The 25,892-nt window shown below is 48.1% G+C and overlaps 1 protein-coding gene across 1 annotated transcript; it reads right to left on the bottom strand.

The window, feature by feature from the left end:
- Window positions 1-20,645, bottom strand: HAUS7 (HAUS augmin like complex subunit 7; the record flags this gene model as incomplete). Its single annotated transcript, XM_080718905.1, is given in 11 exon segments — window positions 1-71; window positions 4,662-4,779; window positions 5,967-6,191; window position 6,662; window positions 6,664-6,756; window positions 6,906-7,064; window positions 7,586-7,677; window positions 16,876-16,937; window positions 19,250-19,317; window positions 19,546-19,661; window positions 20,535-20,645. Coding segments are annotated over 11 exon segments (1,116 nt in total).
- Window positions 20,646-25,892: the final 5,247 nt, after the last annotated feature.

The raw sequence follows: 25,892 nt of genomic DNA, 5'->3' as shown, positions 1-25,892 counted from the left end.
CTATCCCGTGCCTTTGTGCAGGCTGTCATTGAAGGCCTTGTATTTCCGTGTTAGTTCATCCATTTTTTTAGCTGCAGAGAAAAGAAAAACACAAATAGCAAAGTGATTCCAGTGCTTCCTGGCCTGCCAGAGGCAGAGGCAGGTGTCAAAGCTAGGGAGTTGCTCAGGGGACCACATTTTGGGTGTCCAGCAGCTCAGGAGTCCCGGGCTGGGTTACAGTGATCATAGCACAGCGCAGAGGCTCAGGCCAGGCCACATCCGTACCTCCCCCCTTGCCTGCCACCCTAGAGCACAGAGGAGGCAGCACACAGCAAGGAGGCAGGGTTTTTCTGATTTTGATCAAATAATGTGCGCACAGTAATGGACCCAATGCCATGGAACCGTCCCAGGGTTTAGCTGCAGAGCACTGGTCTCTTCTCCCCCTCTCCGGAGGCAACTTCCGTGACCTAAGCTTTTGGGGAGGGGGCACTGTAACTTCATCTGCCCCCAGGCACCAACTTCAGACAACAAGCAGTTTCTGCCAGCTGCCCTCCCCCAGCCTAGAGTTAAGTCCTGCCTTTGGGGCTTCCTAACTTAAATACAGGCCTGTTTATTTCTCTCTCAGTTTGACCTCCCTCCCAGCTTCTCCTCAGGAAGATATGGCCTCTCACCTGCTCAGCCTGTCCTCTCCCCTTCTACAGCCTCTGTGTTGGCCACACTTTGCCTTGCACACATCAAGGTCATTAACTTTGACATCAGGTCCAGCAATAGACTGAATTTGCCATTTTCTGCCTGTCCCAAGGGTGGCTCTGGAGGTCAGGACTCATGGTGTGTGCCTCAGTGTGCTGCCCAAATTGGTGGACTTCTTCTGACAGGGCTAGGACATGCTCAGCTCCCCTAAATCATGCCCTGAGGCGCCTCCCCACTGATGGGGTCTCTCTGTCTTCTAATATATTGCTATTTTCACATGAGGCCATGCATCTGGAGTCTAAGGATCTATCTCCATAGAATTAGTAAGCTGCATTGACAAGAAATGAGTAAGAAGTCCCGACAAGACCTTGCTCCCCTCCCGATCTCCATGGCCCAGGGGCTGCCAGGCACTCGAGGCAAACAGTGGCTTCCCTGCACCAAAGCACGAGAATGCCTATTTCCTCCAGCCCCGAAGTAAAGGGTACCTGTCTGAAAAGTCAAATTGCCACCAGTCCAGTTGTTCCCTGGTCACCGGTAAGATGGCACACTCTTAGGAGCATTAATGATCATTATTATAATAATGATACTAAGGATTATAAGCAGCTTATTAATAGCAATTATATAGACTGCAGTGAGAACCACAGTGACAGTGGTGATTAGGATAAATGACATAATAAATTTTAAGATGGAGGATTCTGTTGCAGTTCAATCAGTAGGCTCAGACTCCTGAGGGTCGCCATCCACACAGCAGGTGTGTGCCAAGGCCAAGAGTAGTGAGGCCAGATACCAGAGGAGGCTGCCAGTCTCTAGGGAAAGGGCTGAGACCTAAAGCTACTACTATGTGACCTAAAGCTGCTACTTGGGGACATATCAGTGGAAAACATCTCCAGACAAATTTTGGTGCTTGAGGTGGTGGATGACAGTGGGGCAAAAGAGTAAAAAAAAAAAAAAAGCTTGGAAAGACTGAGGAATTGAGTTGTCCATAGGGCTCAGAAAGGCTGACACAATCCTGGCAATCCGGAAGGCCATATGCATGAACAGACTATGAAAATGCCAGGAGAGACCTAAGAAGGCCCTGAGCTCTTCCCTCTTGCCATAAAAATGAATTTAGTGTGTGGACAACCCTTGAGACCATTGTGCTGAGTGAAAGAAGACAGACACATGTCCCACATGGTAGATTTTGTTTATATGAAATGTCATACCAGACATACCAGTAGTTGCCAGTGGCTGGAGGGAAATGGGGAATGACTAGTAATGGTATGGGGTTTCCTTTTGGGGTGATAAAAACATTTTGGACTTAATAGCAATGGTTTTACTACTCTGGATATCCTTTAAAAAGCCTGGATTATACACTTCTAAAGGGGTGAATTTTATATTACATGAATTATAGCTCAGGAAAGTTGTCATTAAATGGGGCTGATGGTATAGCTCCATTACAGAGTGCTTGCCTAGCATGTGTGTGTTGCCCTGGTACAAGAAAAGTAAAGGAGGGAGGAAGAGAGGAGGGGAGGCAGGGAAGCAGGAAGGGAGGAAGGGAACAAGGAAGGGAATGAAGGAGGGAAGGAGGGAGGAAGGGAGGATAAGATAAAGAAACTACTTTTATCTTCTTTCTTTGGGATTAATTTTGCCATTTATTTTCTAATCTCCTAAAATATGGTGTTGATACAAGAATAAGAATAGAGAATTCAGAAATCCATACATACATGGATACTTAATAACTAACAGAGGTGATTACATTGTAGACAAATGAGGGAAAGAGTGGATTTCCATTAAATGGTAGTGGAACAAGTATGTATCCACATAGAATAAAATGAAACCAGACTTCCATCTTATATCACACAAAAAACTTAACTATAAAGCTTTTGGAAGATGATATGTTGAAGTAGAACATTATTCTTCAGTAAGACACAAAAGAGGCTATCCATAAAGGAATAATAGCTACATTTGTCTACATTTAAATTAAAAGCTACTAGAGTTGGGCATGGTGGCGCACACTTGTAATCCCAGTACTTGGGAGGCTCAAACAGGAGGATCACAGGTCCATGGCCAGCATCGGCTGCTTAGTGAGACCCTCTGCAACTTAGTGAGACCCTGTTTCAAAATAGAAAATAGGCCGGGCGTGGTGGCGCACGCTTGTAATCCCCGCGCTTGGGAGGCGGAGACAGGAGGATCGCGCAGGTTCGAAGCCAGCCGCGCGCGCTGGCTTAGGAGACCCTGTTTCCAAAAATGAAAATGTAAAAATAGGTCTGGGAGTGTAGCCCGGAGGTAGAAGGGCTTCCAGGAACCCCAGTACCACCAAAAAAAAAAATAGAAAATAGGGCTGGGATATAGCTCAGGGGTAGAATGCCCCAGGGTTCAATCCCCAGTACCGCAAAAATTAATAAATTAATAGCTACTATATATCAAAAGACCTCATAAAGCTGTGCATGGTGGCACATGCCTGTAATCCTAGTACTTGGGAGGCTGTGACAGGAAGATCACAGTTTGGAGGCCAGCCTCAACAACTTAATGACTCTCAGCTACCTAATGAGACTCTCAGCAACTTAGTGAGACTATTTTAAAACAAAACATAAAACAGGCTGGAGGTATAGCTCAGAGGTAGAATGACATTGAGATCTTGGTCCTAAAGACATAATATAAAATGAAGAACATATCTTATGTCTAAATGTATTCACTGTGTCTTTTTCTAAAAGATTGATAGCCAAGGGAGAAAATAACTTAAGGAATACATGCTCATTGCAGCAAATATGAGGACTACAGAGAAGGCTAAAGAAATAAATAAGCTCAACACCTGGTTCCAACACAGAGAAATCAATGTCCATATTCCAGCTCATTTCCTTCAAGGATTTTGTCTACATTTTTTTTCCTTTGAAAGGTAAGATCATAGAAGCCGGGCGTGGTGGCACACGCTTGTAATCCCTGCGCTTGGGAGGCTGAGACAGGAGGATCGTGCAGGTTCGAAGCCAGCCTCCGCTGGCTTAAGAGACCCTGTCTCCAAATAAAATATAAAATAGGTCTGGGAGTGTAGCCCAGAGGTAGAGGGCCCCTGGGTTCCATCCCCAGGACCACCAAAAAAAAAAAAAAAGAAAGGTAAGATCATACTGTATATTTTGTTCCTTAATCTGTATTTTTCCTTTAACATTTCATAGTGTGCATTCCTTCATGTCATTGTAACCAACTTTTTTTGTTGTTTTGGTGCTGGGTATTGTACCCAGGGGCGTTCTACCTCTGAGTTTCATACCCCCATACCAGCCCATTTTTTAAAAAATTTTGGAACAGGGTCTCTCTAAGTTATGGAAGGCCTTGCTAAATTGCTGAGGCTGACCTCAAACTTGCGATCCTTTTATCTCAGCCTCCCAAGTACTCAGATTACAGGGATGTGCTACCACACTCAGCTGTAACCGACTCTTTAAACAATGACTACTGTGCCACTACACAGATAGGCCATAACTTACCAAACATTACCCAATATCAGAACTCTTTGGATTGTTTACATTTTTTACTACTGTAATTCCTGCAGTAGTATTACATATAATAGTAAAAAAATGGAAATGACTTACAGACTCAATAATAGAAAATGTTCAGCAAATTCCTATTAAAAACGTCACTAGGGAATCTGGGAAACCACACATAATGAATCAATGGGAAAGAACATAATATAAAACAGTATATATGTTATGATTACATTTAACTTGTAAAAAGAAATAAAAATGGCAATAGAAAAAAGAATAGCAGAAAACAGACCAAAATACTAATGAACACTAACTACTTCTGGGGTACTGGGGCATGGAGTCATTTTTATTTTTACCTCAGTACATCTCTGGTTTATCTGCTGAAAGCATTTTTTCAAAGAAAGGGAAACATGCATCAGAAGAAAAAGAAATACTCAGGTAGCAGTCCCCAAGTGTCCCCCAAGGGCTAGTCGAGTACAGAAAGAGGAAGCCATACATGCAACAGGCCCTAAGCCAAGCAGATGCTGAGTGGCCACATACCTAAGCTCATCACTGAGCTGCTGCTGCCGTCCCAACAGATTTGTTCACCCTGCTGCTTCTTCGCCATCTCCACAGCTATTGCAGAGGCGTCAGTTATCTCCACGACCGCCTTCAACAGCTGGCAGGGAGGGAGAGGGACATGGGGGCAACTGAGTGCTACTGAGCATGTAGCATTCACCCCCAAAGACAGCCAAAGACAAGGACCAGGATTCCCAGCTGAAGACTCACCAATCTAACCTAAGTCTCCTCCCTCCTGGCCTAGCAGGGACTCTACACAATCATTTCATTCTGGCAACCCTAACGACATGCCAGCACTGCATGCCATCTCAGCCCGAGCAAAACAAATGTCAGGATGGGAAAAGAAATGTCCCAAGAAAAGAGGGCCTTTGTGACAAGAAAGGACTATTTCCAGGCTGGGCATGGTGGCACACACTTGTAATCCAGCATTTAGGAGGCTGAGACGGGAGGATCATGGTTCGCGGAGAGCCGCAGCTACTTAGTGAGGCCCTTTGCAATTCAGTGAGACCCTGTTTCAAAATAAAGAACAAAAAATAGGGCTGAGGTGTAGCTCGGAGGTAGAATGTCTCTGGGTTCCATCCCCAGTACCACAGAAAAAGAAAGAACACTATTCCCTAACCATCCCTGATGGGGGAACTTCATGGACAGGCTGTTAGGATGTCTTGGAACCTTTTTGTTAAAAACCCCAAAGAAATAACATGGAACCCTTAAGCTAATGCCATAGTTCTGCACAAGGCGATTGTAGTGATTATAACTAAACCCAGCATCTGAGGTTGGCCTCTGAGGAACTGAAATGCAGAATAATGATATAAGTGAACATTTACTTAATGGGCTTCCTCCTGCCTTGTCTGAGCTGGCTCACAGACACAGGCTGTTTGCCCATCTACCAAACAGCTTGGTCCCACATAAGACTGAAGGCCTTGGTATGCTTGGGCACAATGTGAAAACAGGGTGAGATCAACATAGGGCAGGGGGCTGGATGATGATCACATACCAAGTAGAGTAATACCCAATTCAGGCAGTACAAAAGCCCCTTCAGGGCCTAGGATCCTGGCTGAGCTCACAGCCCACTAAGTATAGTTGGTCTCTTGGAGACAATATCACATGGACTCTCATCACCTCCAGCACACAGGCACCTCCATCCAAGGTACTTGAAGTGTCTACCCCAACCCACCAAAGGCTCCTCGAAGCCTGTCCCAGCCCTGGAGTCTCTTGTCAGGAGCTTCTGAGGCCCCTGAGCCTGGGCAGGTATGAGCTCTTGGTGGGGAAAAAGAGGATGATTCTTACCTTGCTACAGGAAGTCAGAGTCTGGTACACAGCTTGGGCGATGAGGCCACACGAGTGGAGGTCAGGGCGTGGGCGCTGGCAGCACTCACCCAGCTCATCATCGTAGACTTGAAGGAAGGCCAAGATGAGCTGGTGGAAGTCAGAGACAACCAGGCGCAGCTTCTGGTCTAGGGTACCAAGGTCAGCAGTGCCTGCAACAGTCCCTAGCTTCTGTTGTGCAAAACACTGCAAAGCCAAGGGAGACAGTTCATCGAGGCTGCCCTGGTGGCCTACGGCAAACCCCAATAGGCAAGTGGAGAAAGAAAGCCTCTGTAGACTCAAGGCAGAGGAGCTGAACAAAAGCAGAGAGGCCTGGCCAACAGCTGCTTGGAGGGCCACATACGATGAGGCACATGAAAGCACAGGGATTGGGCCCAACACACCATGCTCTCTGAGGCTGAGCTTTCCTCTCCCTGGAAAAGCTTCCCAGCCATGTGCAGTGTTTGGCTTCCTAGAACTCAACCTCAGCACCCACCTCCCCCTTCACCTGGACTTGTATCTGCCACCTTCTAGCACGTAGCAGGCCCTGTACAAGAGCCACCTCATTGAAGCCTCACAGAATGCCATGCTGTGCTGGGGGGGGTGGCATCACTTGGCTTAGGACACAGACTGGGGCTTGGGGACCAGGGAATCATTGGGAGCCAATGCCCCCTCACCAACCCCGAGTGCCTGCAGCTTGTCAACGCTCTCCTGCAGCTGCCTGGCTAGCTCCGCCACCTTCTGTTCCTCCGACTGGGCAGAGGAGCTGGCTCTGTAGGGAAAGAAGGCATGTCACATCCAGCTCTCTGCCACTGCCACATGGACAAGAGAGCACACTCGAAACACATACACAAGAATCTACCTTATAAGACAGAACCAGTCAAGGCTGGAGCCGAGACAGGAAATTTCCTAGACACCCACCTTTGCCAGTTGTTGCTCTGCTTGTCAAGGTTGGGCTGCACATCCAGGGGCCATGGGTCACATTTGGGGTTCAGGAGTACCCGCAGATGGGAACTAGAAAAGAGCTCTCCCAGCAATGCCTCATTCTTCTCTGTGGTGTCTTCAAAGTCCTCCTTCAAGCTGCAAAGGCCCCAGGCCATGCCAACACCAGCTGTAGCACTGGCCCAGCAAGCCCCTGGTCTCACACAGAAGACCCAAGGAGCAAAAGGAGACCAGGCGGGGAGAGGTGTAGTGCAGGGAGCAAAACCCCACTGTCTGATATCTCTCACAGCCTCTGCTTGCTTTGGGCTCCTCTGAGAAACACTGCCTGTCCACAGGGGCACCCAGGTGCTTACCCTCCTGACCAGGCTATCTTCTCCAAAGCCCACAGTGTACCTTCAGGTTGACTCCCCAGGACCTTGGGCAGTAAACTGGCATCTTCAGGATGTAGCTACTCCTCTCTATACTGCCTGATGCCTGACCAACCAGCAGGGGGCCCCCAAGGGCAGTGTCCTCTCTCCAGCATGCACCTCCAGCTCCTGGACCAGTATGTGGCTGTTGCCACCAGGGGGAGATGGTGAGGCTCCAGCTGGAGATGTGTCCCAGCCCCTACTAGCTACACCAGGATGTCAGGGTGCCTAGCTGGACCACTGGAACCTTACCTGGAACAACTGGAGCATCCAACAGTTAGGCTCTGCACAATATCTAGCAACTGGTCCATGAAGTGCAGCTGTTTCTGGGCACAGGCCGAACCCTGGGCAGGGAAGACCATGCACATTTGTCAGCTAGACCCAGGCCTGCTTTCCCAGGTACCCCACCCCCATGCTGCCCCCTGTCGAGGGCCAGTGGAAGTAGGAGCCTGGTCTACCAGTTCCTTGTCTGCACCCAGCAACATATTGGATAGTCTCAGGGCCTACGGCCTCAGGGGCTGCTTCTACCAAATACTCCCAGCTCAGCCCTCACCTCAGGCACCACACTCTGTAGAAACACACTGCGGTGTGTTTGTCACACAGCTGGCAGCATAACTGGGTGGGCAGGTAAGACAAGGTCTGGTCTCCTCAGTAGATAGCCTTCCCAGCCAGGAAGGGCAGAGGCCACCCAATAGCATGCTAGGGCCCTGGAAGGCCTGCTTATCAACAGGAGAAGGTCCAGTTGGGAAAGCCCTAGTTCCTGAGGAGCTATGTGCCCATCTGTCTAGTGAGTGGAATTCTCATGAGGAGCTGCCTGGTCAGAAACTCAAAGCTTGCCTCCTCCTAGAAAGTCTGATCTCCAAGACTAAACAACTTGAGAGGCCACTCCTGCTCCAGAAGCCCATGTAAGCAGAGGCACCAGAAAGAAAGCTTAGCCTGTCTCTCCAATTTTACCTCATTACTGTTCTGAATAGTCACTTGGCCAGCATTGCTGGCAACTCACTAGAATGCCCTGCCACAAGGCATCTAACTAAAAGTTGCCACTGAAAGCAGACTAAAGTGAAATAGCTGGGCAGTGAGTAGTCTTGGGGGCAGCCCAGCTCCCCATCCATGATGTCAAGTCTCACAGCTGCAGCTATGTGACATGCCCAGCAGGCCTGGTTCCCACCTATGTGACCAGGCAGACATGACCAGTGCCTCTAGAAGTTCCCAGCTCTGGCTTCTGGGACGTCCTTACTCCCTTCCTGGTGACTCAGTCTCCTGATCTGTGGAAGGGAGGGGTTCCTTGCAGGGCAACCCTGGTGGTGAGTGGGATAGTCTAGACAGGACACAGCCCAGATAAACAAGAGACCTACACTCAGGACCTCACAAAGTTTTGACCACTGGCCTGAGATGGAACACCCCCATCTGCCATCTCTTCTGCAGTGGAAAGCCAGCTCTAGTAGCCCACTCCCGATGCGCAGGAAGGGGCAGGCAGCCTGCTTAGGGTTCTGCCAGCCTGGGGTCAAGCTGTGGTCACAGCATTGACTCCCCTGGGATATCCTGACCTGTAATCCCCTGTGAATTCTCCAGAGTCACAGTCCTGACTACCCAGCCTTTCTGGATTACGGGGGCCCAGCACTTATGCCCAAGCTTTCCTCACTGGTCTTCCTATGTAGCCCTAAGCTATCCTGTGAAACCCAAGATATCCTGTGAAATGTACCTGTTTCCCACCCAGCAAGGACAGTCTGGAAAGGTCTACAGAATGAATTCACAAATTCTCAGACCTTGCTGTGCTCCAGGATACGCTCCCCTCCCCCCATCCAGCAGCAAATCCAGTGGGCCTAGCTGAATCCAGCCACTCCTCTGCCTTCTCTGCTATCACTACCACTCAAGCCAAATGGCTATGTACCTGGGCGCTGCTCCAGTCTGCCAATGGATCTCCTGATGACCACCGTATCCCACCCAACCTTCATGCCTTAGTAATAGCTGTCACTGCCATACAAAATGTAAATCAGTGTTTGTCAGCTTGAAACTCCCCAGTGGCCAACACTGCAAGGCTGTCATGGGCCTACAGAAGCCAACATAATCCACTCCATCCATCCTCACCCCCTGTCCTGCTGCAGCCCAACTGACCTGCACATCCCAGCCTTCACACCTCCCAGATTTTATCTTCTCATTTGGCTGCACTAATATTTTTGTTGAACTTTAATGCACATACCATAAAATTCACCCTTTTAAAGAGTATGGTTCAGTGATTTAGATAGTCACAGAGCTATGTAGCTATCATCACAGTGACATTTTAGAACATCTCTACCACCCCAAAAAGAAACACCAGACCCATTAGCAGATACTCCCTATTATTTCCCCAGCCCCTAGCAACCATAAGCTCCTTTATGTCTGTGTGGATTTGTCCTTCCTGGATATTACCTATACATGGAATCATACAACATATGTCCTTTTAGGTCTAGTTGATTTCACTTAACATAATATCCTCATGGATATCCACCCATGTTGTAGTATGTACCAGTAGCTTATTTATTTTATTTTTTTCTTGTGGTACTGGGGATTAAACCCAGGGACATTCTACCTCCAAGCTACACCCCTAGCCTGATTATTCATTCTTTATTTTGAAATAGAGTCTCACAAAGTTGCTGAGGGCCTCACTAAGTAGCTGAGGCTGGCTGTGAACCTGCAGTCCTCCTGTCTCAGCCCCCCAATTACTGGGATTACAGCCATTTATTTTTAATATTTATTTCTCTATTACAGTACTGTGGTTGAACCCAGGGGTGCTTGACTACTGACCAATATTCCCAGCCCTTTAAAAATATATGTGTGGCCGGGCGTGGTGGTGCACGCTTGTAATCCCTGCGCTTGGGAGGTGGAGACAGAAGGATTGCACAGGTTTGAAGCCAGCTGTGCTGGCTTAAGAGACCCTGTTTCCAAATACAAAGTATAAAATAGGTCTGGGAGTGTAGCCTGGAGGTAGAAGGGTTTCCAGGAACCCCAGTACCACCAAAAAAAAATTATATATATATATATATATATATATATGTATGTGTGTGTGTGTGTGTGTGTGTGTGTGTGTGTGTGTGTATTGTGCATATCTATCTGTATAGATTTTTTTAAAGACAGGATTATCTTACTAAGTTACCTAAGCTGGCCTTGAATTTGCAATTCTCCTGCCTAAGGTTCCTGAGTGGCTTGGCTTAAAGTGGTAGTAGTTTATTCTTTATTACTGAAAATTAGTTCATCCGTTCAGCAGTTGATGAGTATTTGGGTTATTTCCACTTTGGGTTATTATGATATTGTGCCTATGAACATTTGTGTATAAATTTTGGTGTGTACATGTTTTTAATTCCATTAGGTCTGCATCTAGGAATGGGATTGCTGAATCACATGACTCTTCCATATTTAACCCTTTGGGCGACTACCAGACTATTTTCTTCTTTTTTGTTTTTGTGGTGATACTGGGGTTCCTGGAAGCCCTTCTACCTCTGGGCTACACTCCCAGACCTATTTTTTTAATATTTTATTTGGAATAGGGTCTCTTAAGCCAGCACGGCTGGCTTCAAACCTGCGTGATCCTCTTGTTTCCACCTCTCAAGCGCGGGGAGTACAAGCGTGCGCCACCACGCCCGGCTACCAGACTATTTTCCATGGTGGCTATACCCATTTTATATTCCCATCATATATGTGTGAGGGTCTAAACATCTCCTTAGCAAAATATATTTTCCTCTTTTAAAAATTCTACAGCCAGACATAGTGGCACATGCCTATAATCCCAGTACTTAAGAGGCTGAGACAAGAGGATAACAGGTTAGAGGACAGCCTTGTCAACTTAGACTCTCATTGTCCTACTGAGACCCTGTTTCGGAATAAAAATAAAATAGGTCTGGCAGTGTAGGTAAGAAGTAGAATGCCTCTGGGTTCAATCCTCAGGACAAAAAAAAAAAAAAATCTGATCATCCTGGTGCTTGTAAAGTGGCAGCTCTTTGTGGCTCTGATTTGCATTTTTCTCATGACTAATGATGTTAAGCATGTTTCCGTGAGCTTATTGGTCATTTATATGTCTTCTTTGAAGAAGTATCTATTCAGATCCTTGACCCCCTGTCTCAGCCTTCCAAGTACTGGGATTACCAGCAGGGGCTACCATGTCTGCTTTGACCCATTTTTGAACTAGGTTCTCTGAGTCAGTTTTGGTATTGTTTTATAGCACTGGAGTTTTAACCTGGGGGCTTTACCTCTGAGCTACACTCCCAGCCCTATTTTATTTTTTTATTTTGAAACAGGGTCTGACTAAGTTGCAGAGGGCCTCAATAACTGACAAGGCTGGCTGTGAACTTGCAATCCTCTTGTCTCAGCCTCCCAAGTACTAGGATTACAGAAGTGTGCCACCATGCCTGGCCTGAACTAGTTGTTGATTTAAAGTATTCTTAATATGCCGGGCGTGGTGGCGCATGCTTGTAATCCCCATGCTTGGGAGGCAGATACAGGCAGATTGCGCAGGTTCGAAGCCAGCCATGCTGGCTTAAGAGACCCTGTTTCCAAATAAAAATATAAAAATAGGTCTGGGAGTATAGCCCGGAGGTAGAAGGGCTTCCAGGAACCCCAGTGCCACCAAAAAAAATTGTAAAGTATTCTTAATAGATCTTAGACAAGAGTCCCTTATTACATAGATGATTCACAAATATTTTCTTCCATTCTGTAGGTTGTCCCTTCACTTGTTAGGAGGTGTCCTTTGGTGCATCCAAGTGTTTATTTTAATAAAGTCCAGTTAAACTATTTATCCCTATGTTGTTTGTGCTAAAAGTGTCAAATTATGACTCTTTAAAATATCATTATAGAGCCAGGCGTGGTGGCGCATGCTTGTGATCCCTGCACTTGGGAGGCTGAGACAGGAAGATCATGCAGGTTCAAAGCCAGCTTCAGGTACTTAGTGAGGCTCTCAGCAACTTAGTGAGATCCTGTTTCCAAATAAAATATAAAAAATAGGTCTGGTAGTATAGCCTGGAGGTAGAAAAGCCCCTAAGTTCCACCCCCAGTACCACAAAATAAATAAGTGGATGAAAAAATATCATTATAAGCCAGGCATGGTGGCACGCGCTTGTAATACCAGTACTTGGGAGGCTGAGACAGGAGGTTACAGGTTCATGGTCAGCCTCAACAATTTAGTGAAGCCCTCTGCAAGTTAGTGACACCCTGTTTCAAAATAAAAGAATAAAATAGGAATGGGGGTATAGCTTGGAGGTAGAATGTTGCAGAGTTCTATCCCCAGTACCACAAAAAAATATATATGTGTGTGTGTGTGTGTGTGTGTGTGTGTGTGTGTGTATCATTATAAAGCAGCCAGGTGTGGTAGCACATAGCTGTAATCCCAGTACTTAAGAGACTAAAACAGCAGGAACACTGGTTCGAGGCCTCGGTAACTAAGCAAGACAGTTTAATATAAAAAGAAAAAGGACTGGGGGGGGAGTAAAGCTCAGAGGTAGAATGCCCCTGTGCCCAATACCCAGTATAAATAAATTAAATAGATAAATATCATAGCTGGGTATTGGTAGCATACACCTGTAATCCTAGTACTTGATGCGAGTCTGAGATAAGAGGATCACAGTTTAGGGGCCAGCTTCAGCAACTTAGTGAGACACGCAACAATTTACTGAGACTTTGTTTCAAAATAAATGTATAAAGGGCTGGGGCCTAGCCTTGGGTTCAACACCCGATACAAAAAAAAATACATATTATAAACTGGGCACAGTGACACATGCCTATAATCCCAGTATGTGGGAGGCTGAGACAGGAGGATTACAAATTCAAGGCCGGCCTGAGTAACTTAGTGTGACCTTATCTCAAAAAAAAAAAAAAACAATGGGGCTAGGAAAGTAAAGTGGCTCAGTGGCAATGTACCCTTGGGTTCAATTCCCAGTACCAAATATGTATCATTATGAACTCCTAGATTTAAATGTATGTGAAGGACCATAGTCCACAGGAGCCCTTGTGCTCTTGCTGCTCACATGGGCCTCTCTTTGGCCAGTGAGAGTTTTTAACACTAGCTGGCTCCAGAGGCCCTCAGACATCGCCCAAAGTCTTGAATGGCTGCCTTGCTCCCTGCTATGATGAGGTGCTACTGGTTCAAATTGTATATTTCCTCCCCTAGGCTGTATTACAACTGGGGCATTACTGTTGTAGGCCCTTGCAGAGGACAAGGCAAGGGAATGTATATATTTTTTCAGGTTAAAATATATTTGAAATTTACCCTGATACTTCAGGTTAAAATTTAGGATGACGAGGTTTGATCAAACTTTACAATCTGTATTGTAAGGAGATAAATCTGTATCTCCTTTCTCCCATGTTTTAATATTGCCAACATAAGAATCCATTTGTTTCTATCCTTTATTCCATACAAGGAATAAAGTCCTGATATACTATGCTGCCACCTGGGCAAACCTGAAAACACAATGCTCAGTTAAAAAGTAAGTCACATAAGGCCAGAATATAGAATCCTACTTAGATGACAAAGAGACAAACAGTAAATGAATGGCTGCCAGAGCCTGTGGTGAATGGGCAGTGACAACTTGGTGGATACGTGGTCTCCTCTTTGGGGGAATAAAATGTTTTGGAACTAGTTACAAGCAGTGGTTGTACAACATGTGAACATTTTACCAAATGCTACTCAACCGCATGCTTTTCAAAATTGTTTAAAAATCGAGCAGAATTTTAGCTTGGGAAAACAAGTCTTGGAACTGGATAGTTGAGATAGGAACACAGTGTGAACGTGCTTAATGCCACTGGACTATGATAAAAATGGCAAAGATGCTAAGTTTTATCTTACTGTGTGTCATAATATGTTTTGTGGGTCTGGGGATGAAACCCAGGGACATTCTATCTCAGAGCTACACCCCCTACCCTAATTTTTATTCTTTATTTTGAAACAGGGTCTCACTAAATTGCAAATGGCCTCACTAAGTAGCTGAGGCTATCCACAAACTGCGATCCTCCTGTCTCAGCCTCCCGAATGCTGGGATTACAAGTATCCGCCACCACGCCCAGATATGTCATAATATTTTTTAAAAAAGAGTAGAGCTCCTTCAGGGCCTGCTGGGAAATGCTTTAGAAATAGTGAAAATAGTAGATTTTACATTATGTGCATTATACCATGATGAAAAATATGGGAGACTAAAGAGTAAGGGAAGGGTTCCAACTACAGGTAAGATAAAGAAGACATGCCATCCTTGGTCCCACCAAAGACCCTCCTCCTAGAGCTGGAGAGAAAGCATGGGACAGGAGCTGCAGTCCCTGAAAAGTAAATTACAGCAGGTGGGTCAGGAAGGAATACCAGAATGCAAAACACCCATTCAGTCTGGTGGGGAGCACACCATACTTCTTCCTCCAATAGTTCCTAAAGTGAACTTGACCCAGACAGAAGCCAGTAATGGAGTACTGCAGAGCAAATGGATGGGACCCCAAGACAGACCCTCTAGCTTTATTTCAAAGCAGAGAAGAGAACCTATAAGGCTATTAGGCAACGAGGATTCTGTTGTTTCAGACAGACCTCAGGCAATATGGTGAGTGTGAGAAAAACAGCCAGAGAGAAAACTGCAGGAGCCATAGCTCTAATAGATTCCTGGCAATATGGTGCATTCCCATAATCCCAGCTACTCAGGGGAGGCTGCAGCAGGACAATCACAAGGTCAAGGCCAGCCTGGGAAATATAGAAAGACTGTCTCAAAAATAAACAAATAAAACAAAACAAAAAATTCTGACAGGAGGGCCTATGTACCATTCAGAGGGCTATAGCACCAACAGCACAAAGCCAACACTGTCTTACTATTTTTTCCCCACAGTCCTCTGACCACTGTACCATGGTCACAGTGGGTAGTTTATGGCTAATAAATGGAAAAGGGAGCCCCAAGGAACTAGAAATCATCAAAGAGATAGTGGAGATGAAAGAGTTTTAAAAAGTGACTCCATAAATCTGTTTTCAAAAGCCTGACCTCACCTTCAACTGTGCACAGGAAGATCTGATCATCTGACCTTGACAGGCACATCATACTCAGATTATTAAACCAAGGCCCAGGTTCCAGGTTGACCACTGGGTGGCAAACATGCACAATGGACCAGAGGAAGCTGAGTCGACACTGGGACTACAAGCCAGAGAGGAGAGCTGGACCTTTCTTCTTAAACCTAAGCAGGTCAGATTCCTGCTAGAATGTTATTGTTCTTCACACAATTCATGCCACTAGACTAGATATTAGAAATGGTAAAGATGGAAAATTTTATCTTATGTGTACAGCACAATTTTTGTCACACAATTTAACAAGACAGAGTCAAAGGAATAGCCAAAATGTCCAGGAGGCAATCCAAAATTACTTGGCATATGAAAAAAATCGTAGAAATCTCAACTTGCACAAGCAAAGACAATCAATAGATGCCAATGACAAGATCACACAGATGTTCGACTGGTTTGACAAAAATCTTAAAGCAGCCATTATAAAAATGTTTGAATAAGCAACTATGAACTGCAAACAAAGGTTAACACAGAAAGCATCAGCAGAAAAACAAAATAAAACAACCATGTAGCAAATTGAGAACAAACAAAATAATTGAAATTAAAAGTCACTGAATATAGGCCTTGGGTGATAATGTGTGTCAATGTTGGTTCACTGATTGTAACAAATGTGCTGCTCTGGTGCAAAATGTTGATAAGTGAGGGAAGCTATGCATGGTGGGGGGCAGGGAGTATGTGGGAATTCTCTTTTGCTACTCAAAACAACTTTTTTTCCACTGGATGGACTCAACAGCAGAATGTAGCCATGTTTGGAAAATAGTTCAGTGGTTCCTCAAGAAGTTAAACACAAAGCTACCATATAACTCAAAAAACTCTACTCCTAGCTATATACCAAAAATAAGTAAAAATAACTATCCAGTCAAAATCCAAGACTGTTCATAGCTGCAAGCCCACAATAGTCAAAAAGTAGAAATGACTAACATTTTAAAGGTAGGGTCAGGGTTTCTTTGAGTGAGTGTGTGGTGATATGGACCTCTGTAGAGAAACCCTCTGGAAGATAGCATATGGGAGAAAATGCATGATGGGCTTGAGAGCCAGAAGCCAGGGTTGAAGACCTGACTCTGCTACCGTGTGACCTAAAGTGAGTAGTCTAAAATAAGGCTAAGACAAATAATCAAGAGTAGGTGCAAAAATTACTGGTATGCAAAGGACCTACCACAGTGTCAGGTGGGTACGTCAACATCAAGAGAGAACAGGACATCCTCATTCATCATAAACAGAGGCCTACCTCCAGCTCCACCTCCACTGTTGCCCTCTCTACTCCACCTGAGGCATGGCTAAGGTCTGTCTGCTCAAGTCTCTTAGCTGTTCTTGCTCCAGGGATGCCTAGAAAAACAGCCTGCCGAGGTACCCAGCTGGCTCCCTGGCCTGAGAAACCTTGAAGACGCTAAGGGCAGAATCCCCTCCCATCCCCACACCAGTACCACCAAGGTCCTCAGCCTAGGGAAAGAAGTATATGTGCCCCCTATGGGAACAGACAAGGACCCTCTCTTACCTTTAGAAGGTCCTGGTCATCTGGTGCACAAAGTGTCAGCTCATGGCCTAGTTTCACCATCTCTGTTGGAGCACAAAGACCTTGTTACTACGGATACCCAGGATCTCATGGCACGCAGGGTGTCAGGCCCTTCCTCAGTGAGGGTGCTTGTACCACATCAGCAGCAGCGCAGCACCCATGAGGCTGGGCTGGGCATAAAAGACCAGGTGGAAGGCAGGCAGGTAGAAGATACACCAAGTGTGGCGTTGCCTCTTCTGTGTGATCTGCACCCATTCACTGCTCCTTTGTGGACACCAGTTTCCTAGTGTAAAAATAAGAGTTGGCCCATCCTGTTCTTGCAAACATAAAACTCTAACTCTGGCTTCTAGAAGCCAGCCAGCTGCCTGGGGAGCCGACTGAGTCAGGGAACCTCCAAAATGCATCATGTGCCACCCTCCCAGAGACCTTGTGAGACCAAAGCAGAAGGAACCACTGCTCATGTTTGTCCATGTCCTAAAGGCCTTTCATGTTATCCTCTCCTGTCATCTTGCTGGCAATCCTAGAAGGTAGGTCTTGGCTCCATTCTACAGAAGGAGAGCCTGAGTCCCTACACAGAGAATTCCCAGCCACATTTTGCAAAACATTTTTAACCATTTGGTATACAGAGAAAGGCCAAGACTTGGAGCCAGAAATCCTGGGGTCAGTGCTCTGGAAGGTCTATGGGAAGAAGGAAGCAGAGCATCTATGTGAAAGCTTTCAGTGCCCCTGGAAATTCTCAACAAATGTCAACTGTGCTCCCCAAGCAAGCTTGCTCCTCCCACAGCCCTTAATCTCATGTCCTTCCTGACTCCTCTCTCTCAGCAAGTCCAGCTGCCCCTCCTTTCACTATAAACCCATGACCTGGCTTAGCACTCTCCCTCCAATCTCTGCCTGGATCGGTCACTGTAAGAGCCCAGAGTTGTTCATGCCTCTGCCAAGGTGCTCCTATTCTCACCACATTGGCCCCAGGGAGCCTGTTATACTCAACATAAGACCTTTCTCAGAGTGAAAGCTAATGGCCTTATGTGGCCCATCCCCCCACCCCAACTCTCCCTTCCACTCCAGCCTCTTCCTTGAAGTTTCCAGGCACAGGTGTACCTCAGGCCCTTTGCACTTGCTATTCCCTTTCTCCTGAACAACATTCTTCCTGCTCTCAGCCTGGCTCATTTTCTCTTTTCTTGCCATTTTATGGCAAGAGGGCTACAATTCCCCCAGCCCCCCTCCCACAGCATAGCCTTGCTTTTTACTTGACTGTTTGCAGCTCTTCTCCCCACTCCATGCACTTAGAATTCTATGGCTACCTTTGTTTATCATGTCTCATCCAGCAGCTAACATGTAAGCTCTGTGTGGGTAGCACAATTCACCACTGCACCCCCAGCATCTGAAGCAGTGCCTTGCAAGTCAGATGAAGAGCCATCCTAACCCCTGCTTGTCCTCATTTCTCCCACTTAGACTCAGACAAGTCTGACACTCAGAAAATTCTGAGGAGGTAAGTAAGGCTAGGGTTTTCCTCCTCACTCTACCGAAGAGGAAACTGAGGTTGGAAACAGTGAAGTCAAGTTTGTAGTAAAGAACCGGGGCCAGCATGTGTGCATGCATTAGAGAATTCAGGTGCAATTTCCAGCCCCCCCCCGCCCCCCGCAGTGGTCGGTAGGAAAGTACCAAACACAGGAGCTCTGGAAGAAGGGCGCACACTGCCCCAAGACACAATGCCCAGTTCTTTTGGTCTGCTTCATCCACAGGGGCCACTGGCCCCAGATAATGAATCTGGCAATGCCAGCTGGTGTATGAATCAGGGCTTCAGGCTTCAGTCCACCTATCCTGTAGTGGTGTGAACAAACACAGGCCTATAGAAAACTTGACCTTTGAAATTCCAACAACTTATGAAGACACCACTGTGAAGGCACAAAAACTTAGCCACTGACTTGGAGACTGAACCTTTGCTCACCTTTATCTAATGTTCATAACCAGATAAAGAACAGTCTCTGCCAAAAAAAATTTTTTTGAAAAAGAGGTCATAAGACAAATCCCATCAGAAAGCAACCAGGGTGTTTCTAGAAATGTCACCTGGAGAGATGTGCACATACCAGTGAGACAGGGAGACAGACCAGTGGTGACACTGGCAAGAATCACTGTCTCTACTTACCAGTGCCAAGGTGGAACAACATATTTTTATGGCTTCCCCGCTCACAAGGTCTATGGAGGCCCTGATTGTAGAAGAGTCTAGCAATATCCACAGGGTATGTGACATCCAGAAGAAAATACCAGTCCAACAGAAAATTCACAACTGGGTGAATAGGTTGTGATCAAGCTTAGACCTTACAGCCAAATTCCACACTTCCATAAGGAGACCTACCTTGGATCACCACCTCCACTGGGGCCCCCTTCAGTGAGTTGAACTTGTCCTGCAAGGAGGGACAGACCCTGTAGGGAAACAGCAAAGCCAGTCAGGACTGAGAGGGCTAAAGAATTCCCCTTATCACGCCCCTGATGAGGGCTACTTGACCTCCAATTTGGGCATGGCTCTGTATCCAGCACTTCTCACCACTGGACTGGATTATGGAGCTCTCTGAGAGGACACATCCCCCTTCCCCCAGGTGAACTGGTGGTGCTTTGGTCAGCCCATGTAAAGAGGAAAAAATCCGGGTTTACCGTGCAAACATCCACTCCAATATCTCCAACCGGTACTTGGAGGGCCTACATAGCAGTTCCTGAATCGTCTTTGGTTCTGTGATATACAGACCCTCGAGGAAGGGACAGTTTAGATCCTAAGCAAGGGAAAGAAAAGTCAGAAGCTTTAGGAGGCTCATCACTGCAGGGTGGCAATGCCTTCAGCTAGGGTAAGCTCAGAACCCTTCCTGTGCACACATTTCCTATCATCCAGAGCAGGATGCCCATCGATACACCCTCCTACTTTCCTTCCAATTTGCCAAGAGTTCAAGTCCCTCATCTCACCCCCACATTCTCCCGTGCTGCTTTTAAATGTGCCTGTCCTCCGCCCCCCCTCCGCATGGGACTCTGGTGGCAGCCGGACTAGAAACAGGCCTAAAAGTGGGCCTATAGAGAGATTCAGATTCCTGCTACAAGCTAGGAAAGGGAAAGTAGATGAGATGGGGGGAGAGACAGAGACAGACAGAGAGCCAGAAAGAGACCACTGAGTCTGTCGCAAAGGGTCGATGGAACAGAGGGAGGAGGTGTAAACGGCCCAGACAGCTCCCTGACTTTAGCCAGTTTCCTCTCTGCTGCATCTGACGCCAAACTTCTTTCTGACTGGACTGGCACTGGTTTTGCCCATCTGTCCCCCCCAGACTTCGAAAGCCCCATAAGGCCAGGGCCTGCCTCCTAAGTCTCTGCACTTGCTCGGTCGGAACTCTCAGACCCGGTCCAACGTAGTTCCGTGTCCGACGCTGGCCCCTATTCCAGAAACGGGTCATGAAGCTAGCCAAGTGAGGAGGCCCAGGAAAGCCCAAAGCGCAAAGGCAGAGTCTCTACAATCAGTCCCCTGCTGCGAGGCAACTGAGAGCACCCAGGACCCACGACAGTGGCTGTGAAGCGCCGCTGACTGACTTCGCTTCAGGCACAAGCAGGCCTTGAATAAGTCCCGGCCCCCGCCCGGGGGTGACTCCCTGGGCCCACAGTACCTTCAGCTTCCCGAACACCTCCACGGCCGCCTTGAACACGAGATCATCACCCTCGTCTTCGAAGTAGTTGCCGGTAGAAGAGCCGGCAGCGCCAGCAGCCTGACCCGCCATGTTTCGCGCTCTGAATCAGACCCCGCCCACACCCAGGGCCTCACTAGCTGGTCAGACTGCCGATTACTCGCTTCTAGCTCTCCGTTTCCTCCCACTCCCCTGCGCGGTGTGGGCGGGGCCACCCGGAGCTAGAGCGGTTGCAGCCCAGCCCCTTCTCCACCGCGCCTTCCCATTGGGCAGCGGTTCCACGGGTTTCCTCGCGCCTCCGCAACACCCAGGGGGCGGGGCGCGAGGCGGGGAGAGCGAGATGGGCCAGACTTGGCGTCACCGGCATTGCTCACGTCCCCCTACTGGCGGCGGGGCAGCAGAACAGCTAGAGGCCAGACTCTTCCGGGAGGGGGCGCTCCTGACTTGGACCGGTTCTCTCTGGCTGCCTCCAAAGGGACCCTGGTCTCCAGGATGAAGCCCAGCAGCCTTTGTTGAAGAAAAAAACTGGGACTTGAGAGACCCATCTCCAAGCTCGAGGCTCTGTCTTCTATTTCTCTTGCTCATGCAAGAGTTAGAAGTTTCCTAAATTTAAATTTGGCCATGTCACTCACTAGCTGTGTAACTTTGAACCAGTTACTTAACCTCTCTGTGCTTCCTTGCCTTTGCCAAAGATAATGAGAAAATGTACCTTATTGGGTTACTAACAAGAATGGTATCCTGTAACAATTCCTATAAAATGTCCTGAAAGGTTCCTGGTAGGTAAAGAGCACCATGTAAATCTTCAATATTGTTATGCAGTACTCTGTCCCCTCCCTCCTGCCCTCAGACTATCTTTGGCCTTCAAGGATGATCCTGCGCCTAATTTTTTCTCTGTCCAGTTACAAATTTATTTGCATCTCTTGGGACTTTCTAAATCAATCTGGAGTGAAATTTACCAGCTCCTTTTCCCCCAGAACTCCAAAGCCCCCAGCTTGCCAAATGTCCCCAACCCTGGGATCTGCTGATTGAATAAGGCAGGAAGGAACTGGAGGGTAGCAAGTGCCCAAGAACTGAGAGACAGCAGCAGTGAGCTGCAGCCGGCTTCTGTCCTTGCTCTGCACACTGACTGCCCTGCCATCTCCTGACAAGGGATCAGGGAGACAAGACAAGAGGCAAGGAGAGCCAGGGGCCTGCTAGTGAGCAACTCTAGCTATCCAAGTGACCAGAGAGGGCTCACCTGTGTGCTAGAGAAGGAGTAGGTAGGAAGGGAGCTCAGCCTGGCCTTGGGAGACTCTGACAAAGACCCTGCAGGGCCTGATTTCTTATTGAATGGTTTGAAATGGTAAGCTCTTCTGAGGCCATGGAGCCTCCAAACGATCTAAAGGAACCTGGAGAGAGGAAAGCCCAGCAGGCCTGGCCCAGGGTCCCACGACTGGCAAAGCACCTTAAGTCTCCTTTCTACCCTCCGCTTAGTTGTTACCTTGGGCCCTTCTTAGAAGAGGAGAGCTGTAAGAGGCTTTTAAAAAATATTTCCCCCTCTTTTTCTGTTTTTGTTTTCCTTCCTTTCTCTTTAGAAAAAATTTCATTTAAAGCACAGCCCCAACTCAGACATTCAAATTCTTGTGGGTTTTTCTGTGGATCTTTCCTAGGCCTGGGGAATTTGGCGGGAGAAACCACGGCAATGTGGCCGCCTGCCCCCACCCTCCCCATATCCTCTGCTCCTGAGGACAAGGAATAAACCAGCTCCTGTGTATTCTGGAAGAAAATCCCCCTTCTCCACCCAGTTCCAAAAAGCCAGCACACTATGCAGGCCTTTTCCCCAACTCAGCTGCTCTGTCTGTGGTACGGGGTGGGGCACAGAGGGATTGGAGAGGTCCTAGACGCTGGCATGAAAGAGCTGTGTCCAGCCCCCAGCTCATGGAGATGGCCGCTGAAGGCATACCAGTAGGATGCAGCCCCTTGCCCACATGACTACAAATCCCAGCACCTCACACTGGAAAGGCTGGAGGTTAGGAGGGGTATGGTGATGGGCTTCTCAGGGAGGGGAAGGATGGAACCCAGTAGTAGAAGCTTCTGGAAACATAAACTCAAGCTCAACACAAGAAAGCACTACTCCCAGAAAGTACTGTCTAAATACCAGCTGGCTATTTGGAGAAGGAGAGAACTCTCCATCTTGGGAGGTGTACAAAACCAGGGAGGTGGGTAGGGATGGGGAGGCAAGTGGAAAAATTTCTAAGAGACATTGCTGACCAGAGACCGTGGCTTCTATGAGGGAGGCCTGGGTGCACAAGGGGCCAAAAATGGGACCAAAGGACCCGTTGGCCTGTGGGGGAAGTCTGTGGGGCCTTGGGAAGAATTGAGCATCCTGGGAATAGCAGCTAACCTCCTGAACAAGGGGAAACTTGGCCATGGGTCCCAGCTGGGTCTTACCACGTGTCAGTGTTTGGCAAACAAGCTGGAAAATGAAAGCAGTTGACAGGCACTGGCCCCATGGTTCCAGGGATGGGCTGGCAGGTGGTAGAAGTATGCAAGGCCCTATTATTTGTGTGGTGGGATGAGAAATGGATGGCAGAGTGGGAATCATAGCCAGGGTCCTCAGGGGGACAAGACTAATCAGATGAAGCTGAAGTCCAGGGATGTTCCTCTTCTGCCTACACTTCAGAAGTTGGAGTTTGGCCTGAGGAAGAAGTACATAGACCTTGAGCTGCTGTGGGAGCTGAAGCAGCAGAGGGCCTTGCTTCACAGGGCCCCATCCACTCCTGGCCCTGAGTTAGAGGTCTCAGGCAACCTTCGAGGGACTGAGGCTCCCTCTACCCCACTCCACCCCTGAACTTCTCCAATAAGGGCAGTGAGCACCAACTGTAGGCTCTTAAAGAAAAGGCAGGTGTGGCTGGGTATGTTAGTGCAGGCCTATAATCTCAGTACTTGAGAATCTAAGGCAGGAGGATTGCAGGTTTGAGGCCAGCACACACTAACTTAGTGAGACCCTGTTTCAAAAGATAAAATAGGGCGGGGGTTATAACTCAGAGATAGAGCTCCCTTGGATTCAGTCCCCACTACCAAAAAAAAAAAAAAATGAGATTGGAGAGCCCTTCCAAATGAGGTAAGAAAGAGAAACAGTCTTTAAGGACCCCAAACTTTGACATGGACAATGAGACTCAAGGGGTTCCTAGAACAAGAAAAACTTATTTTCCCTCAGATGGCTATTATTCTCCTATCCTGCCACCCTGGAGACTGGCTTTGGAGACTGGCCTGGCCGGACACATGCTACTGGTGTCCCACAAATCCAGAGGATTCCAGAGCCACTACTGTGGGACTTGCAGATGTGGGTTCGCAGTGACTGTAGGCTTGGAGGTGTCTAGTGTTCTCTAGTCCTAGCTCTGGATGGACAAGACTGTCAATCTAGAAGCTGACTAAAGACTGGCAACTCCAGAATGTGTCTGCCTTGGAAGTCTACTGGCACACAAGGATAGGGAGGCACTCCTGAGACCTTGGCCTTCTCTTCCTGTCATTTCCACTCCCTCTGCTGAGGCAAAGGAGATGCCCCAAGGGGCGCCCACAGCAGTGCTACTCTTCTACCCATGAGGCTTCTGTCCTGGGTCTCTTGTTTAGGGTCCTGCCCTCATCTCCTGCAGCTGAGGGACTCTCAGAGCCAAGAGGAGGCCACCATCACTGCTTACCCCCCTCCAGGCCATAAATTCCTATGAGACCACATTCAGCAACCCAGGACCCCAGTGGAACCCTAGCCCTTTCCTAGAGCCAGCAAGGGTCCCTAGGGTATGCCAAGGTGTGGACAGGACCTGGCTATGTGTGCTGGGATGTCCCCGGGGCTATTGCACTTTGCCCCCAAGAGTTGAGGGTGGGAACAGGTGTGAGAGGAGGAGAAGATAACCAACCACTGAGGTCTTCATCTGTCCTCTTGTCTTGGGCCCCACAGATGGGGGTACAAACTGAGCCCCTGGGTACCTTTGAGCTCAGACAAAGCCCTCATGCCCTCCCTTCCTGTTTGCAGTGTGATGGGCAGATGAGCGTGAGGATTTGGGAGACACATGGCTGCACTCGCACAGGGCTCAGCTGAGGCGAGGCAGCAGCAGAGGAAACAGCAGCCGGCCAGTGGGATTGCCCCCTCCGCGGGAAACTCTCGGGTCTAGACAGCTTGGCAAGGACAGCAGGGCTGAGTCACAGCGTCTGGAGCAGGCGACTCAGGCGCCAGGACTGGAACAAGAACGTGCCTGCTTCAGTCGTCCAGGCTGGGCAGTGGGGTGCTCCCCTCACCCTGTCACCCCCGGCCCTTTCATCCAAGCCTGAGCCCCAGTTTCTCCCCAGCCTCTATCCCCAGACTGAGGCCCGCCTGAAGGGGTGGGATGGGAAGGCTCTCTCAGAGAGTACAAGTGGAGCCCACATATTTTGGCAGGAACAAATTGGAATTTCAGGCGGGGAGGAAGGATGGGAAAGTGGTCCCGGTCTGGACCAGAGCTCTGCTCCCTCCACCCAGCCACGTGGGCAAAGTGGAACCTTTGCCCCCAGCCCTCTTGCTGTACACTGCCCTCTCCAAGCCACCTCCCACTGACACCCTCCCCAGGGATGCCCACACGCTGGAGCTGAAGGCCTCTGGTTCTCTACCCTGCTTCTCATCCCCCTCCACAGGGTCCCCAGCCATCCCTCATGCCTGCGGAGGTTCTGTGCTCCCAGTTCCTCCTGTTCCTTCTCTTTCTCTCTTGCTCTGGACACCGGGTGGCAGACAAGTCAGCCCAAAGGGTGGGTCTGAATCTGGCTGCTGTCTATGGTCCACACAAAAGGATCTACAAGAAAAGTCCTTTAATTGGGACCAGATCCTTTGAGTTTTTGATGCATTTTCCCTAGGGAAGGATTTGCTGGTGTTGGGAAGAAGGCATGGAAAGTCTGACTTCTTTCTTCTCAAAACTTTAGGGGGAAAAAGGTCCTTGTACCTTTAATAGCATACAACATACCTGCAGTCATATGTACCCTGAGAGAACCGGCTATATGCACACGTGGAAAAGCAGTGCCCACGAGAAAGGCACATACACACAAGTCCTTTTTACTCAGACAAGATGTGGAAAACTTAAGATTGGATCTATTCTCTCTCTGGGGAATCCCAGGGGTTTGTCTTGGGCTACCAAACCTGTAATGCTTCATACCCTGGTGAAGTGGGGGTACATAGGAGGTGTTCCATGCACTGAGCAAACGATAGGATTCCCTGCTGAGAGTGAGAGACTAGGACCAGCTGCCCAGACCTTGGCCCCGAGCTCCAGATGCGCTCTTGGAATTGCCTTCAAGACTCAGCTTGTGTCTAATAAGCCACCTCACAGTCCAGCTCCT

Source organism: Muscardinus avellanarius (genome assembly GCF_963383645.1).
Source record: "Muscardinus avellanarius genome assembly, chromosome: X".
Classification (NCBI taxonomy): domain Eukaryota; kingdom Metazoa; phylum Chordata; class Mammalia; order Rodentia; family Gliridae; genus Muscardinus; species Muscardinus avellanarius.
The sequence above is the reverse complement of the archived record's forward strand: the minus strand, read 5'-3'. Positions and strand labels throughout refer to the sequence as shown.